Below are 19,359 nucleotides of genomic sequence, written 5' to 3' on the forward strand. Positions count from 1 at the left end.
ATAAATAGTTAAAATAAGGTCGCCTAATCAAACAAAGCTATGATCTCTTTAAGGTTCATATATGTGTATATCTAGCACTGTCCGTCCAGCACCTCACCTGCCCTTGATCACACTGCACATCAATGCTTTTTGGAATGCCTGTGGTAAAAATGAGTGGCAACCAGATATGACAATATTAAAATGTGTTGTATCAAATGGCACCCTGTGACACCATTATAATCAGTGCTTCTTCATCTCATATTTTTTTTAAAGAGATCAAGCTGTGAGTTAATGTGATAATTAGCAGCTCAGAGTCCACAAAACATGAGAAACTTTGTTGTACTCTGCGTGCGTTTCCACATTTTGCATGCACTGAATGGGAGTCAATGGAGTGAAAAGCGCAGTGTGACCATGGCTTAAGGGTAATCTTGGGTATAACACAAAGCAAAGCAATGACTGTGTTATGTTGACAAGTGTGTTTCTGTCAGAGACTTTACATCGGCTTTAAACATTAAAACTCTGAATAGGTCTACCAACCTTAAGATTTGGAGTTTGTGTCTGATCAACAATAAAGCGCATTAAGATGTTGAACTGCTGATCATAGGAAAAAGAATCCCTGTAATATAAAGAGAGGTCAAAGTAGACAGACAACCACTGAAAGTAACAGGCCTTGAAATAATGCAATAAAAACATGCAATAAATATGAAGTAAGTATATATAAATAAATAAATAATAAAATAACATTTACTAAGATTTATACTATGCACAAATAAATCAAAATAGTTAAAAATATAATATAAATAAACCATGCATATATATATATATATATATATATATATATATATATATATATATATATATATATATATATATATATATATATATATATATATAGAATAGTAGAGTTCACACCTTGTGACATCGAGGGCTTTCTGCACTTTAGCCTGCACTGAGCCCAGCAGATCAGCACCCATCTTCTTTAACAGCTGTGTCAGGAGCACAAACAGCCAGTCCTGCAAATCCTCCCTATGCAGCACGATGAAGTCCACCAACGTTTCCAGGAACATGCTGAACACCTGATAGCACAACAGTTTTCAGCATTTACCACACAAAGGTTTATATTACATAAATCAGCAACTAAATAAAGCAAACCCCAGGAGGAAAATACATACTCTCTGTTGAAGCAATCCACACCAAGGAAAAGCCATGCAACAAAATACAAAAAAAAAAATCTGTAACACCACATATTACAAGAGATTTATACATTTTAAACTCAAGTCATGAGTCACATTATGTTTCAATTTATGTGACTCACCTTGCTGTGAGGGTCAGCAAACATCCTAGTGAAAATCTCACACAACCTCTTGAGTTCCACACGGCTGAAAGACAAAAAAGATAATAGTATAAAGATAATGATTCAGAGAGAACTACCTTTTTATTATTATACTATACAGAAATGCATATACTGTACTTTGGTCATCTGTATTATTTTGAAAGATCATGAACACTGAATAACTTTGTATATGCCAGATATATATTTTAAATCTATTAAATTAAAATAATAATAAAAAACAAACTTTTATGTATGCAATTTTAATCATCCCAAATACATTACCCCAAATAAATATTCATCAGCTATAGACCTAATGCTGTTTAATTATTAATGGATTAATTACTTGCTAAAAATTATATTGTTTGGCAATGTAATCATCTGTTTGCATGCAATTTTTATTTACTTTACTATTTACGAATATGTTGACTTTGGATTCAAGATGATCTTTTAATAAAGATTTTACTTAAAACAAGTGAGGAGTAAAAAAGAGCTCTGCCTATTTACCTGTTTGAAAAAAGTAGCATATAATAATAATTCATAGTATTTGTTATAAATACATAATACATTAAAACATTGTAATAAGATATGACATATAAAGATATTAAATGGTTTTAGAGCATTTGAGCACTATTATTATTTACTAAACTCTTTATTGACTATTTATTAAGACTATTTATTATTGATAGATAGCTTTTTTCTATTGACTTCACAAGTTAATGTCAACGGTCACCTAGAGCAAATCAGTAAAAAACAAAAGTGACCACAAAACCTCCCTTCCCCCTTTGCTGTTTTTTGCTGTTTGATTGAGCAAATGTAGTTTATATATGTCTGAAAACTTCCACAAGTTTTCAGGTGTCTCCTGTAGCACTGAGGTCAAACAGCCAAAATGTTACAGCTAAACCATACATTTTGCAACATTTTGATATAATTACTTTATTATAACTATATAACTGTTTACCTGCTGTTTTGAACATCTACTTGATTGCTGCTGTTGCTGTTTGGCACAACTTTTTGTGTTTATATTTTGTGTATATATTTACAAGTACACTCTTTTTTACAGTTCTCTTTTGCACATTTCTCTGTATAACACAATATACACTAGGTTTACTGCTGCTGCTATTTTGTTCTATGCTGTGTGATGTAGCTCTATGTTGTTTAATGTAGTACCAGGGTTCTGGAGAAATGTTGTCTAATTTCACTGGGTACTGCTTCAGCAATATATAGTTGAAATGACAATAAAAACTTCTTGACTTGACTCTGAGGGATAACTAGAACTACTATAACTAAAAACAAGATGCAAAAAAGCTAATTATATATTAATTACGCTTGCATTTGTATAAATCTATGGTTGCTAAATGATACCACTTACTCAGATTTTAAACTCTTTTGCTCATGGGTGCATTTATATTTGTAATAGAGCATGGATATTTCCTTTAGAGATATAATGAAGGTCATAAATGAGGTAATTGTTTCAGATAATTGGGATCCATTGCTTAAAGCTTTAATTCTCAACACTAACCCATAAAGAAAACGTGACAATCATTTCCAAAAAAAAAAAAAAAAAATACATTTCCAAGGCTGTTTTACTGTTTAGATGAGCCTACCTGAGGGTTCTTTGGCTCTTCAGAAGGTTCTGGAGACCCACCAGGCCTTCTTTCCTCTCAGACCAATTGGAACTGGCACAGTGGTTTAGGATCTCAGCGACGTCCTCCGTCTGACGCATGTAGTGCGGCACTCCTCCGTTACGAGAGCTATAGGAAAGCTCTGAACAGGCACTAGAGGCGTCGCTGTTGGCATCATCGTCCGAGTACATACCAGGAGACTCGTACCAGCGCCGCACTGGCCTCCGCTAACAATCCGATTAAAAACACAAAGCACAGCGAGACTCATTTGCTTAATAATGCTGTTATTTGAGGTTAATGCAGTACTACGCATGAACTACCTTTCTGAGAATCTACTGTTGATGGAAAAGGGCATGCAGTGGGTTAATGACTGCTGTCATGTAGGTGTGAAAGATGTTATCACACTACAGGGATTCTAAAAACTCTATTTTGAGACAATATGGAATTATACCACAGCATTGTCAATTTCCCAGATGTGTTTGGTATAAATGGTGTGGACTATTTTCGCACGAGTTACAGCAGCTCTGACAGCAGTGCCAACTGTAATGTAAATCATTTTATATATTTATATTTATATTTTATATTTTGTACACTTTTAATTTTGTAACATTTCTAAAGCAAGATATGCTTTTTTTTCTGTCATTTTAACTCAAAACGAGAAAACAAAGTATTCCTACCTCATACAATGTAAGTGCTAAAAAAGCTAAATTGCTTCACTGATGAACTGTACCTACAAACAGATTAAAAAGTACATGTGGTTCTTTAACATATAAAAAAAATCTTTAGCAAATTGCTGTGGTATAAGAGAAATAAAACACCTCTAAGCATGCTGTTAAAAGAAAATAGTCCAAATGGCATAGTAACAGTAATCACCCCCAACGCATTGTTGATCATTTTCCTATAACAGCATGCACATTTTATTCCCTGCATAATTGCTCCATTACAAACTACTGCTAGTGACTGTTGTTTGTGATGTCTGTATGTGATGGACTCTTGAGATGATGAAGAGAAGGTACAGTTTATATGTCAATAAAAAAAACCCAACCTGATTTCTGGAGTCTCCTAATAGCTGATGATATTTAAGACAGCAGAAGAAGAAAAAGCAAACACAACTACATGTCAGGGTTTTTGCCTTCATCATTTCCACACACTTCTGGTGTTAAGCAATAGAGGTCAGTCATGATTTATGTGTTTGTTTCATAAAAAACAAAGCTGAGCAATCTCACCAGAGCATCAGCCACTGCTGCCTCCACTTCCATGCCTGTGTTTAGAATGCGCATGGCGTTGACCGAGGCTGAGATTCGTGCCTGATGGATCAGCCCAAAACGATCTAAGTGAATGAGCAGTGACAAAGAAAAATGTGAAAGCCAAAATTATGTTAATTAAATACTTATCAACAACCGTTAAAAAGCTAAATAATCTCTCTTTGAAATATCATACAAACATAAACATGAGACAAGCCTCTCCAACCCAAAACAAGCCAACATAAAAACAATACAGCATAAAATAGAAACATTCATTTAAAAGAAAACTTAATATAATTACAAAATAACCACAAAAAATGCAATGCTTTATGCATGTAACATAAAAAAAAATACAAATAAAAAATTTCAATAATAACCACAATAACAAAGGGGAAAAAAATATATAAATACATGCAACTGTAATGTACTGTACTATAGTCAGTGTATCTGTTCCTTCTGATATAATAATTGAAGCATTAAAGTATCCAGACTGGGATCATGCAGGACCTAACAAAAAAAAGCTGAGAGAGCTGCGATAATATTTAACACTAAACTGTAAAATCATAGTTATCAGTATGTATGGAAATGTAGTTTTTTGGAATAATAAAACATTTAATAAGACTGTGAATATTGTAACGATATTTTGATGCAACACCAATGCTGCATTCATCTGGCAAATGCAGGGCTCTACACTAATACTGGTACTAGGGATGAGCGGTATACCAATACTAAGGGTAAAAACGTATATATTATATTTCAAATGGCAAAATACAATCATTTTGCTGAATTCTGTATTTCATACGCTGCTGTTCCGAAATTCACCTGTAAGCGGCAGTGCTTCCCAATTTGCTGCAAAACCGTTAAACGACTGAAAAGATATGCACATGCATTAATTGTGCTACTTCAGTTCAATTTTTTTCTTCAAAGTCAAAATGTAACCTGTAGGTATTTTGTTACATTTTGAGACATTTTGCAGTGTTTGCACTGAAAAGATAAGATATATTTGAATATATTTTTATTGTATTACTTCAGTTATATACAGTATTTATTTTTCCAACATCAAAAGGAAACCTATCCTTCCTGTAGGTTTCTAATAACAGTTTAATACAAAAGTATTAAGATATTAATCTATTTTTATTATTACTTTTGGTTTTTTTGTATAAATTTACGTATCTTTTGAGGCTGATTATTTGTAACTTATGGTACCGATTTATTAGAGATACTGAGGTATTACATTCTGGTATCGTCCCGAAGCCAAAATTATGGTATCGAGCCATCTCTAACTGGCACCTTGGCAAATTCCTGTCATAGACATTTCAGGCCCCTGACTTGAACCCCACAGAAAACATGTGGAATGAACTGGAGTCCACATGTTTGGATCATGAAATGTGAAAAATCTGGAAAGGATCCGTTACCTTGAGGCACTAAAAAGACTCAGATCTGTTTTCATGGCAAAGAAATGCAGCACAAAATATCGACTAAAGCTAAAACATTATTGCAATACTTGTGCCACACAATTTTTGGAGAAGCTGATGCTGGATCTATGATGATCACAAATTGTTCTGTATTGTTGAAAGATTTATGACCAAACTCTTGATGTCACCCAAATGAGGATGGGTTCCCCTTTGAGTCTGGTTCCTCTCAAGGTTTCTTCCTCATACCATCTAAGGTAGTTTTTCCTTGCCACTGTCGCCATGGCTGCTCATCAGGGACAAACGCACACCATTCACCTTCACTGTTGTTTTCTGTAAAGCTGCTTTGAGACAATGTCTGTTGTGAAAAGCGCTATACAAATAAACTTGACTTGACTTGACTTGACTTGACCACACGGCTCTTTTTTATATTAAACTGAAATATCTTCACAATTGTTAGATGTTTAGATGTTTGTTAGATGTTTAAACAAATGTTTAAAATGATAAACTATAAAGATTTTTCACAGCCATAATTTCTCATATTTACGAAGGGTTGCAATATTAGTGGAGGGCACTATATGCAAAAGCTATCAAAAAAACTAGTAAAAGCAAAGTAATCTAACTACATTTGTTAAGATTTTTTGCGTAAAATCGACTGTTTAGCAAATTGACAAAACCTCTTCTTTAAAGCTTAAAAAAAAAAAAAAAAAAGTAAATCATATAACCAAAAACAATAAAAAGGTGACATATCAATTGACACATTTAAAAAAAACTTATTTAACTAAATTCCATGATGACAATATGAACAACAGTAAACAAATTAAGCACAAAACACACAGAAATGCAAAATTAAATAAATCAGACACTTCACACTTCCCCTAACTGACAGCCTTTATGATAATTGCATAATTAGAAGAGTATGGATTCATAGATTTAATTATTCAAATAATTAAATTAAATTTTTTAAATTAAAGATAAAATTCATAAGATATATGTATTACAAATTTTACTACAATTTTATAAATAGAAAGATAAGTACAGCAACTGTTTTAGAAAGTGTAATCATTTTACTGTTATCTAAACACAATATGAATTACAGCTGTGCTTCCCTATTACTCTGTGCATGATAGAGCCTGCAATTTATATTCCGTAAAAAAAAAACATTGTTTTTGTACAATTTATTGTTTAACTTATTTCTATGTCCTGAACCCTTGCCTACCCTAAATAACTGACAGTTGAATAGAGATGTAAGTGTGAAATGTGTGAATTTGTGCTCTCTGGCACCCCCTGTGGGTTCAGAGGCCCTCTTGCCAGCGTTCACCTGTTTGCAGGGCGTCACCGCTTGTCAGGGCACTGGTGGAGCGTGAGTGACGCCGAGACACTGGTCAACAGGAGAACCAAATACAGTTCAGATTTAAAAACCCATCTTATATTGCATTTGATTGTTTTGAACAATCATGTACATACAATCATGCATTCTGGAAATACAAGAGTAAAAAAGCAGAACAGTTCTATGAAGTTTAGTTACACATTATAAGAATGTTATAAAGTTGCAGCGTGCAGATAGAGAAAAGGAAGCTGAAGAAGTGAATGAGAAGAGACAGAGGAAGAATAGCTGCTCCTAGTAAGTAATAAATCATGATGTGGCATAAAAACGTCAAGACGGTTTGTGTTTTTTTCCCTTATACACCACCTCAATCTGACAATTGTTCATTTTTTTAATTATAGACAATAACATTCATAATAAAATTAATTTATAGTTAGATGGATACTGTGGATATTTATAGGTTATAGCTGCCCTGAAATTGTATCTTTGTGATATTTATGCCTCTTTTTAATGTTAAACTTTTACATTTAAATTTAAGTATGATAAAACTAGGAGGACGAGACTTCACTTTTGTCTTGTGTGTGCAAATGTTTATTCACATTTATATATATATATACACACACCAGATTTTCCGGACTATAAGCCGCTACTTTTTTCCCCACGCTTTGAACCCTGCGGCTTAAACAATGAAACGGCTAATATATGGATTTTTTTCCCTGGGGTTTTTCCTGGGTCAAAAGCTCCAAGGCAAAAAACTGAGCCCCATACCATTAGACCAATGAAATTGCGGAACGGGTTCAGGTGAACCAATGAAACTCTTTATATTAAATCAGATGCGCTCCCACTGAATCAGGCCGCACCACATCACAAATATGGATGAGGTTCCTTTGTAGTTTGACCTGCCGCTCACTCGGACTGTCTACAGGAAATGCGAATCATTCGTCACTCTGAAAACAACTGGGCATGAAAAAACGCACTTCACCTGTGTTCTGAGCTGCAAGGCATCGGGAGAAAAGCTTCACCGATGGTGATTTTTAAACGCACGGCGATGCCAAAAGATAAACAAAGAAGTAGTTGTGAAAGGAAGGAGGAAGATAGTGAACAATGACTTTCTTGGTAGGCTACTGTTTAGATACAAGCCGTGTAACAGACACTGTCTTCAGGTAAAGCCTGTGTAAAGTTTATTAGTTTCAGTGTAGACAGTGTAGGTGCGGCTTATAGACAGGTGCGGCGTATTTATGTTCAAAATAAAAATCTTTGTCAAATTCAGTGGGTGCGGGTTATATTTGGGTGCGTTTAATAGTCCGGAAATTACGATATATGTGCATGTGTGCGTGTGTGTGTGTGTGTGTGAGAGACTCACCAAGGGGAGTAAAACCCCGTGCAGGACTTGTGTCTCTGCTGCTTTCCCTGCTTGTGTCACGACTGCAACCCTGACTCATACTGGGACGTGGGATGCGACTACCCCGCACTACCAGCCCCCATACACACACACACACATATACGAGCAGCATAAGAGAGGAAAGTGAAACAGGTAAGGCAGGACAAACAAGGAGACAGGAGGTTAGGTATTTTCAAGACAGGAATAGGGATGGTAAGAATAGTGAAGAGTGATATGCTGTAGATTTGTACCTCTACCTGCTTCTGCAATCATAAAGACAGTCCTATACTCATCCTTAGACTCATATTTACAATCTTCTCCTACTGAACACACTTCTAACACCTGTAAACTGTAATGATTCATAATTCCATTACAAAAAAGGGGTCCATTTTGATGGAATTGAAGCAGAAAAGAACAGCTCCCTCAGAGGAACTCAAAGGCTGAATGAATATGTTTCACTGACACACATCATCACATTTATCTTTACATTTATCTCTTAACATGAACTTGTAATATTCAAATGAAGTTGGTGTAATTTTTCCCTGAAATAAAATTTTTGTCTAGTTATACACCTTAACAAAGTTTAACAATGTCAGGACTAAGGTCACAAACTACATTAAATCATTTCTATGTTACAGGTTTGCACACACACGCATTTTATTAAATACTTGCATCTGTGTCACTCATAGTTCATGACAAACCAAAAAAAATAAAAAAAAATTTAAGTAAATGCAAATACAAGCAAGTCAAAAGAAAACTATATTAGTTAATATTTAAATTAATAACACATGAGTATGAGGAAGCAAAGGTTTCACAATTACAAGGAATCTACAACCCAGAATATATTCAGTAATGCCTTCAACAGGTTCTAGAAAAATATTTATTGTGAATACAATGTAATGATGGTGTGTTTTACAGTGATTTAATGTTTCATCATTAGACAACATTTTCACTGGTTAAAAAGCCAAGCCATTCAAAAAATCACATATGATACTTCAAATAACTTTACTTAAAGAGGAACATTTCACAGCCTGTACTTGTTTACACCGATTTTTTTTTTTAGTTGTGATATTAAATTAAATATGAAAGATTTAAGTAATTTTCACAAGGATTTACTGTTCTGTCAAAAAATGTTTTGGCTCAAAAATCTTTGGGAGCCAAAAACATATTCTCAGCACCAGAAAGCTTGATAGATGAAATTTTAACAGGACCTCTTCTTTATCCACAGATGAAAATTGTCAACTGTGGATAAGCACCAAGCAGGATTTTCTATTAAAGTGGTTCATCCATGCATGCTTCACTGGTGTAAATTGAACACAAAATACTATGACGGCTTTGTCATTAAAATTAAATCTGTGTGTGTGTGTGTGTGTGTGTGTGTGTGTGTGTGTGTGTGTGTGTGTGTGTGTAGTGTTTCTCTCACCCTGGCCCGAGCGACCGGGGCTGCTCTCTCGGCTGCAGCCCTGACTGCGTGGGATCCTACTGCGCTTCTCGGATGGGGTCACAGAGGACACTTTGCCATAGGACTGACCAATAAGCTTCCCAGGAGAACTGGAACGACTCCCAGCTACACACACATACACACAGAGTGAGACTTTAGTCAAATTTATCCTGAACATCTCATAGTAGTATAGTATAATAGCACATACAGTATAATACAGTATCACATGCAGGAACACCAGTACACAGGATGTCATAATCACGTAAACAAAAACTGAACAAAATCAACAACGTTCATCAACATCACATTACATAAAAACTTAAAAGGGAGGAATTGTACATATGGGTGACGGAGAAAGGGGGTATAAATGGTTAAAGGGGGAATATCTCATGCTGTAGTGGTAAGAAAGTCAGCTGTACCGTGAGTCTTACCACCTGCTTGGTTTGCTGATCTGGATCCTTATATATGAGAAGCACATGAACAGTGAAGGGCATCCAGTTATATAATGACCGTGAAACTGCATTACCCAACATGCATTGGGCATGTCATTAGATTTGCTTGTACCACAGCACTGCTGAATGCTGCTGAATGTTTCATAATGTTAAATGTATATTAACAGATAAAAAATAAATGTTCTTTAATCGTAAAAAAAAATTGCTGTGGTATAAGAAGAATAAAAGACGTTGTGACATACTGTTATAAGAAAATAATCAACATCATGGGTGTTAACATTATTTCCACTTCACGTCAATGATTAATTCCTTATAGCAGCAGACCTCGTTGTGTTTTATTCCTGACATGAAACATCCCTGATTGTTGCCATGGGCAAACAATACCAATCATGCTGATGTTATGACTTTTCCTAACACATAGTCGTTCATAAATAATGCCAGTTTAGAAAAAAAAAAAATCAAGAAATACACTAGAATCTATCCCATAATGTATCAGTTGCTTTGCCCTGTCAAAACTTCTCTTGTAACCCTGATGACAAATAGGAATTTTTCCAAGGAACAAATGGAACGTCTAAGAAAGGGAGTGTGTCTGACAGGTAACTTACGCTGTGACTGCGACACCACTTTCGCTCGGCTCCGCCCCCGACTGTCTTTAACAGAGGATCCACCTCCAACACTGCTGCCAGAACTCTGCCTCCGTGTGCGTACACGACCTAGAGATATACCAGTGATTAATGTGACATAAGTTTCAACAAACAAGTTTCATAAATGTACTTTAGATTTTATAATGAAAAATACATAGACAATGGAATCAACTTCTACACAGAAACACACAGTGTAGCCTAGCAATTAATGCATGCAATTATGGATACACTCAGGATGTCAAGAGAACATCCACAAGCTAAAAGATATTTTAATATTTTAGTTGCATTTTCCATTGGTGGACTGGGAAAAAAGGTTTACACAATTTTACAGATATGTCAGTAACTGTAAACATAAAATGCAGCCTATTTGGTAAATGTAAATAAAAACCAATGCCCACAGTAAAGTGTGGTGGTGGTAGCATTGAGCGAAACGTTATCCATGGCTTCTTTATGGTTTCTCTATATAATTCCCTTCCTTCTTAGGGACTGTTAAACCATATTCTTCCTATTTTCAAACAAGAGATTAAATGAGCTCGATGGAATGATTACATTGATTCAAGTTTCAAATTGTAAATATTTGTTCTTTTTAGAGCGAAGAGGAATTTTTGCCAGTGGCCTGGCATTTATAATCATGTTGGATCTTAGACAAACTAAAGATTCATTGAGTTACAGTGGAATTTAAATTGTTTTGATTTATATAATAAATGTCTAGTATTTCCTCCTCCAAAATTAATCATGATTTATGTCCCACATACTACAAAATAAACCACACACTTTTAACTGAATCAGCATTCCTAATGTAATGAAGTATCAGCCAGTATGGTCAGTTTTGAGATCACTGTCAGACTCCATGCAGGTGGTCCATGCAGACTTACTAAGCACAGTTTATAAACAACATCTTATAAATCACTGCATATCAATTACAGCATACCAAACACAGCTTATCAGTCATAGCTTGTCAACCTTGTATTATTCACAGAGATGCCCAGCTCTACCAAACCTGAATTATCTGATTATTAGGTCGAGATATGAATCAGGTAAATCAGATGTGAATCAAGTGAACAAACAACTAAGCTGGGCTTCCCAGAATCATTACTAAATGGGAACTAGCACAAGATGGGAAACATGGAGGACTGCACACTGGACCCAACTCTACACACACACACGTGCACACACCAACATTCACACACACACACACACACACACACACACACACACACACACACACACACACAGATACCTTACCCTCCCCATTACCAGGAGTTGCATCTTGGGCAAATAAAAGCAGGAAACCAAAGGAAATTCAGAATATTTTGTTATTTTTCTTAGTACTAATAAATAATATAAAACAAAATGTGTTTGATGCATTTTAACAGTAATCTATGAAAAATATAAAACACCTAAAACCAGGAGATTTTGCATTCATCCTGCTATTTCACATTACAGTCAACCCATAAAGAGAAGAAACAAGGTTCCCCAAAGATTTAAAATACTTCAATGCCATTTTATTTGTTTAACACTGAACCAAATGTGATGTCTTCTGTTAACACTGCAAGCTGGTGGCTGTAAGTGCAGATGTAAGGTGTTACCTAGCGAGGCGTAGGAGCCAGGTGGCAGTGCACCGGCTGAGCTGAAGGGAGCAGCAGCGGGTACTTTGGGCATTCGAGACTTGGCGGTAGCAGCAGCATTGACATCGACATCGCTGCGTGAGCGCTGCAATGAGCCTGGTGTAGAGGACACTCTAGAGCTGACCACTTTATCTGAGAGACAAATACACAGCATATTAATAGTTAGATCATTACACTGTAACCTCGCATTACATTTCGTTTACATCAGTTACAGAATTCTTACTTCTGGTTATGCTGCTTTGTACAGATGCTTTAGCAGACTGCGGATGACTAAAACGAACAGCAAAACAAACCAAAATAGAAGAATTTAATTTATTTAACATAAAAAAGAAAGAAAAAAACAGTTCAAGAGCAGATTCAAAACTTAAAATCCTCTTTAACTCAAATCCTACTTGAGGCTCTCTTGAGAGCTGGAGGAGGAACGATCAGATTGGGGGAGTGACATAACACTGTCCGAGGCCTTCAGATGTGACTGCAGTGCCTTCTGATAGGTCAGCTCAAGGGCCTGAAACAGTTGCTCTGCCTCCTTACTGAAGTGGCTGTGGAATCCCCAATAACACCTAAAAAATGAAATCAGATTGTTCCAATCCACATACTTTTCATACACAGATCCTTTGTCCCCCTATCATAATAAGGGTAAAAACCCAAATCACCTACTTTCTGGCAACAGATCTGGCTTCTGAGTCTGCATCATGGACTCCTTTCTTAATAGTCTCCATCAGTACAGCTACATGTCTGCAATGACACAATGCAGCCAAGTTTAACGGAAGCTCTGGTGAAAGCAGACCCAAAATCAATATGTGGGATCTCTCTACTCCCCTATGGTAACCACACATGCACTTTTTTGTTACCACTTGAAATCCTGATACAATCCTGTCCTCACAGGAAGTCCTGATAGAAGCGAAGGTGGCAAACTCAGAGAGAATGCTAGGGATAATGGTAGTGATCAAGGACATGACCTCTATGTGGTGATGTGTGTGCCAGTGAATATGTGATCTTCCTGAAGAGTAAAGCTTTGTCCCTGTAAGTTTAAATAATGTAAAGCAGAGCTTCAGGAGAAACTAATTGTGACCCTACCTGTCCAGACAGCTTGTCTGCCATTCCTGGAGTAAAAGGTCTAAAAACTCGTAACAGCGCCTAAGAAAAAAAAAAAAAGACTTGTCAACATGGCTGGTTTGTCAACATGTTATCTATTGATGACAAGAAAATCTTGAACTCACCGCCGGACAGCCACAGATTTGGACGTGCAGTTACTGGTAAGGATGGGAATAAGTCGAGGATAGTGTGTGTGCTGAAAAAAAAAACACCATTGAATAAAACCATACACAGCACAACACAAAGTCTATAAGGCTGTAATATTATATTCTAAGTATTCCAAATTTTAAAGAGGCAGCTGGAACAATTTAAAGCAGCAGAATGCAATTCCGTCTGTTGTAAATCCAATACAAGTATAAAAAAAACCTTCACTTTACCTCCACTCAAGCCTGTTGGGTTAAAACTACATATGACTCATATGTTGTCTTTTAACAAAAAAGACTCTTTTGGCTTTGGCAAGATGCATTGGTAAGGAGACGACTTTTTAAAGCTACTAGTTAAAACAAGAACTAGCTAGTTTAAACATAACTATTAACAAACAATACATTAAAATACTATTTGTATTTATTTTATTAAAGCAACTACAGTCATTGCTATGTTATACAAAACAGTAGTTAGCTTCTGGTTCATGCTGGGTCTCATCACAACATCAGATCATTCATTAAATGCTTGTTTTTATTCTTTACTCTACACAATAGCAGCCTTACCAATTAAGGATAAGCACAGTTAAAGGTTATAGCAGTTTAGGACCTTAATCACATGTGACTCCTGAAATTCAGACTTTCAAGCTTCCAGTCACTAGCTTGCTGTTAATTCTCTCTGACTGACAAACACAGCAGTCAAACAGAAGCATCACTTATGCTTCGACACAAGCCCAGTGTGCTGGCATAGACATTATGCTCTGATCAATGATGATTTTTCTGTTGTTTCCTTCAATTTAACAACCAGCTGCACAAGACATGAAGTAAAATCTGGCCTTTAACGGTGTGGATGAAGCAGCATGACAGCAAACAACGACATGAAAACGCACTCACTCGTATAATAAGTCGTATTGCTGCTACACCAGATGTGGCTATTACTTTAGCACTATTGGGTACCAAATTGAGCAAAGTGGGCATGATGGACTCAGCTCCATGGTCAAACTTGTTACCCAGCACAGACGACAGATGCCTAGAGACATATTGAAAGAGAGAGAGAGAGAGAGAGAGAGAGAGAGAGAGAGAGAGAGAGAGAGAGAGAGACAAGAAGAAAATACATCTTGGTTTAATTTACATATCTGCAGAATGGGAATGTGGATCAATCTTTCATTAAGTCACTCCTTCATAATAATGAAATGTAATGCGTGAAGCATAAAAGCAATCCTGGAACCTGTTCAACACGAACACAAATGCATTTCAACTAATTGATCTTTTTTCCTTCATAGCTCTTTTAGAACCAATATCTATCAGGTAAATTGAACGTACCCCAGTGTGATGCAGGCCTCACGGACAACTTGAGAGCGCAAGTCTTTCGCAGAGAGCTTAAACGCTCCTTCCAGCTGCCGCAGTTGTTGTAGGAATGCTTCATGATCAGTGGCTCTGGCGAGAAGCACTGAACGCACCTTCTTTAGCTAAAATAAATAAATGTATTTTAATATGCGTATGTAATCCACAATTATTCGCATTAGATGGCTCCTTTATTTGCACACTTTTTTTTCCATTTAAACGCTGGTGAGTTTATCATGCTGTGTAGGTGTGAACATGGCTAGACTGCAGACTCAAGCATTGACCAAAACAACAAGTCGGACTGCAGATGCACTTGGGAGCAAAAATAACACATTTAATTAATGTTGGGGTGTTGATTAGTGTGCCTTACATAAATTTTATTTATGGCATTATGCATAAGCAGTAAATTTGAGTAAACCATATTACTCTATTTACTCTACTTCAGTTTTTTTAACCTGACTACTGACTTTCCTGAATGTCTTAATTCTTACCTTCCTTACTTTTAGCCTGATTGATTTACGTTATTTTTACTTACTGCACCTAATTTCTTTATTGTCTGACTCTTTTACATTGCTACTTCCTTTACATCCTCACTTACTTACTCATTTACTCAGATGTCTTTTATTGACTCTTCTTTATTTACTGACATAATTTCCTTGTTTTAAGGCTTACTCATTTATTTATGCTCATTCTAACCTTACTTTTTATTCAATAACTGAATATCATAATTTCTGTTTATTCATTGTTATTTAATTTTTATTCATTTTTCATATTTTTCATATTCATAAATTTATATGAATTCATATGAAATTTCATTCATACTTTCTTTAATCACAGCTTCTACTGACTTTTTTAATTACTCCCTCACAGCAGATGCAGAGTTTCGGTCAACCAAACAAACATAACAGTAAACAAATTCAGGCACCTGAGGCACAAATGGATGCTGCCAAATCCATATCATAACCTACTGTAGCTTAAATCTATTAAATACACCATAGTTCTGCGCTTAACTATAAATCGCTCACCGCAGTCACTCTGTGCTCCCAGTCTTGCTTTTCATCTGAGAGGACCTCTCTGATTTTATTCATGGACTCCTCAAGCTCTCTGCTGGAGTAAATCTGAAATGGGCACAAAGCACAACCCTAATGAGCAGAGACAGAACTGGGCGATTTCCAAACTGCGAGGCCTCTGTGACCTTTCGATGAATGTTAGAGCGATGGGAAATGACAAGCCCAGCAGCACATCAAATTTCAGATTTGAAAAAGTTAGTGTGTGTCTAAAGCTGAATTTCTTTCTTTTGGGGTAATTAAAATTTATCAGATTTCTTGCACATTTTCATCTTTCAGTTTATATATATATATATATATATATATATATATATATATATATATATATATATATATATATATATATATATATATTTATATTTATATATATATATATATATATATATATATATATATATATATATATATATATATATATATATATATATACATTTTAAAGAAGTGTTAACATTCAGGCAAGAGAGAAAACAAAGCATTAACACAAAACCTGAAATGGGACGGATCCATGGTAACAGCAAAAACAATGAACAACATGAATGATAAACAGAACATTCTACCTTCAGAAAGTCTTTAAATATGAATGCAGCTATCCTAGCACTAAATTCAATAAGGAGGAAAAATTGAACATGATGCTGTAAAGAGGGTCATACCTGTAGGGTGGGCACATCCTCAAAGGCTCGGATGAAGTCTTCTTCATCCACAGCACCAGCACTTGAAACCTCTTTTCCTGTGAAGGAAACACACAAACACTAAATTTACATGTCATTATTTACTACATGCAACTCCCAATTACAACATGGTAAATCTTACAGCATTTTCAATCTTTTAACAGGGTGGGTTAGAACCAACCTGTGCTCTTGGTGCTGGAGGTGGAGCTTGGCCTGCGCATGGATCCAGTTCGGCGAACAGACGATGCTCCTTTAGATGAGGCAGAGGAACGGCCTCCATCCACAGAGTCGTCATCATCTATGTTCTTATCTAGAAAAAAAAAAAACAACACAACAAAATATTTCAATAATATTTTCACTTTTCAGTTCTGAAGCTGTGCTTAACATCTGATTCAGAAACAGTATTCTCTGTTGTTGATTGAATTAGTAACCCTATTATTGAAGTACATTATACTCAATTGCTTATTTGTCTATGACATTATATTGTTTGCAAGCTAGTCACAAAGAAAAACAAATCGAAATTAGCACCGTTCTTCAAGTATTATCTAGTCTACCAATATAAATATAACAAAATATGATTAAAATCTAAGACTTAAATTGATGTCTAGTAGTAATCATTGCTAGCTAGCTATGGTGTGAGGTGAATGCTAATTGTAAGAGCTTTCTGTCAAAATCTAATAGCCATCATTGCCAGCTAAATATAGTGTAAATTGAATGCTAGTCATGAAAGCTTTTTTAAATATGTAATAACCATTATTGCTGGCTGACAGTGGTATAAACTCTCTCATAACAGCTAGCTAGCAGTGATGGCTGTTAGAGATTGACTTTATAATATTAACTAGTTGTAATTTCAGGTGATGCGTAGTTTATGTCTTATAACTTCACCAGTCATTCATTATTTTTAGTAGTAGGAGTAGTAGTAGAAATAAACACAACAACAACAATAATAATAATATATTAATGATGTGATCATGTAGTGTGATGATGTGACGTAAGTGCTTGGCTGGTCATTTTGTAATATGACAGCTAGGTTAGCTTATGATGTGATCTCAGTGCTAGTCATTGGGTGGTGTGATGTCAGTGCCAAGCTAGCTGTAATGTGCATACAAAGCTGGCTTTAATGTAATGTTTGCCCCTCAAATAGAGTTTCCTTATCTAAATGAACATGAACATCCCTTCTGATCACTTCTCTATTAGTTGCCTTTGTACAATAGAGAAAGATCCCAAAACAGATCTGGTTTAAAGTAGGTAACAATTATAGCACAATTAAGCACAAAACCTGTATAATTATGACTTTGTAAGTGGAATATGGGGCCATATAACAGGGATGCACATGTTCCAGGCTAGCCATGATGTTATGTGAGTTCTTATCCATCCAAGATGTGAGGTCAATGCTAGGCTAAATACAATGTGATGGCAATGCTAGGCTAGTCGTGGTTAAGGATTTCCTCTATGAAGGGCACTGTCTTATTCAGCACAACCTTATATTGAAAGTGCATCCGTATTTCCCCTTGAGTTGCACACATGAGAGCTGCACTGAAATGTGCCAGACCGGCAATCAATTTCAATGAATTATTAAAACACACACACACGCACGCACACACACACACACACACACACACACCTCAGACCAGAGCAGTTCACCAAAGACGTAACTCATCAATCACTGGCCACAACACATCTTTCTCACAAATGCGTCCTGTGATAAACACTTTTTCTATGTGTAGTGATTTCTGCACAGATATTTCATCATAAATATTGAATTTCACACAAGCCAAGAAGAACAGACAGATATGACAGTGATAAATTCACTCAAATATCAATTCACAGTCCTGATTATGACCACTACTTTAAAACAAGGGACTAAAAATGAAGTCCATAAAAATAATAAAATATATGTTCCCAGTCTTTTCCACTGTTACCACTTCGAAATGCTCTTGTTCACTGTGCTATAAATACTATCTACTGTTCACACCCAATAGCCATTCACACCCAATGCTACTGTCTGCTACCATTCTGCCATGCTTCTGCCTCTCTGTCCCCTTTTCCCTCCCTCTATGGAAAGAAAGAGTGATGCTTACAGGCGCAGATCCTCCGGCATACCAGTTTCCTCAACATGCCGTCACACTCTCTGGCTCAGCCTCATGCTGCCTGTATCTCCACAGCTTACCCCTCCTTGACTGCTCACTGTGTATGAGCAGTAAGAGTGTGTGTGTGTGTGTGTGTGTGTGTGTGTGTGTGTGTGTGTGTGTGTGTGTGTGTGTGTGTGTGTGTGTGTGTGTGAGACTAAGGATGCCCTTTCAAAGTGTGGTTGAACGTGTGGACAAGCAGATACTGAACATGATCATCTCTGCATGATTCATACAAGCACACTTCCTACCCGTGTGTGTGTGTGTGTGTGTGTGTGTGTGTGTGTGTTTGTGTGTGTGTTTGTGTGTGTGTGTGTGTGTGTGTGTGTGTGTGTGTGTGTGTGTGAGAGAGAGAGAGAGAGAGAGAGAGAGAGAGAGAGAGAGAGAGAGAGAGAGAGAGAGAGAAAAAGAGAGAGAAGAACACTAGCAACACACCATTTAAATGATGTGTCA

At 36.1% G+C, this 19,359-nt stretch overlaps 1 protein-coding gene across 24 annotated transcripts in view; it reads right to left on the reverse strand.

The window, feature by feature from the left end:
* The window catches only part of LOC310735351 (CLIP-associating protein 1-A-like), a 65,243-nt gene that overhangs the window by 14,414 nt on the left and 31,470 nt on the right, over window positions 1–19,359 (reverse strand). For 6 of the 24 annotated variants that reach the window (XM_083558026.1, XM_083558021.1, XM_083558025.1 and 3 more), the window contains 23 exons: window positions 16,959–17,087; window positions 16,760–16,836; window positions 16,068–16,160; window positions 15,022–15,167; window positions 14,593–14,728; window positions 13,684–13,754; window positions 13,541–13,600; window positions 13,121–13,198; window positions 12,856–13,023; window positions 12,687–12,733; window positions 12,425–12,595; window positions 12,081–12,104; window positions 10,797–10,904; window positions 10,159–10,197; window positions 9,722–9,865; window positions 8,281–8,388; window positions 6,912–6,971; window positions 4,161–4,264; window positions 3,980–4,003; window positions 2,917–3,161; window positions 1,295–1,358; window positions 892–1,055; window positions 517–595 (listed from right to left, as the gene is read on the reverse strand). In XM_083558026.1, the coding sequence (XP_083414152.1) occupies window positions 517–595; window positions 892–1,055; window positions 1,295–1,358; window positions 2,917–3,161; window positions 3,980–4,003; window positions 4,161–4,264; window positions 6,912–6,971; window positions 8,281–8,388; window positions 9,722–9,865; window positions 10,159–10,197; window positions 10,797–10,904; window positions 12,081–12,104; window positions 12,425–12,595; window positions 12,687–12,733; window positions 12,856–13,023; window positions 13,121–13,198; window positions 13,541–13,600; window positions 13,684–13,754; window positions 14,593–14,728; window positions 15,022–15,167; window positions 16,068–16,160; window positions 16,760–16,836; window positions 16,959–17,087 (2,339 nt within the window). The remainder of the gene's footprint in view (window positions 1–516; window positions 596–891; window positions 1,056–1,294; window positions 1,359–2,916; window positions 3,162–3,979; window positions 4,004–4,160; window positions 4,265–6,911; window positions 6,972–8,280; window positions 8,389–9,721; window positions 9,866–10,158; window positions 10,198–10,796; window positions 10,905–12,080; window positions 12,105–12,424; window positions 12,596–12,686; window positions 12,734–12,855; window positions 13,024–13,120; window positions 13,199–13,540; window positions 13,601–13,683; window positions 13,755–14,592; window positions 14,729–15,021; window positions 15,168–16,067; window positions 16,161–16,759; window positions 16,837–16,958; window positions 17,088–19,359) is intronic. The other 18 variants (XM_083558005.1, XM_083558023.1, XM_083558027.1 and 15 more) reach the window with 6 other exon arrangements.

This window comes from Silurus aristotelis, assembly GCF_946808225.1.
Source record: "Silurus aristotelis genome assembly, chromosome: 13".
NCBI lineage: Eukaryota > Metazoa > Chordata > Actinopteri > Siluriformes > Siluridae > Silurus > Silurus aristotelis.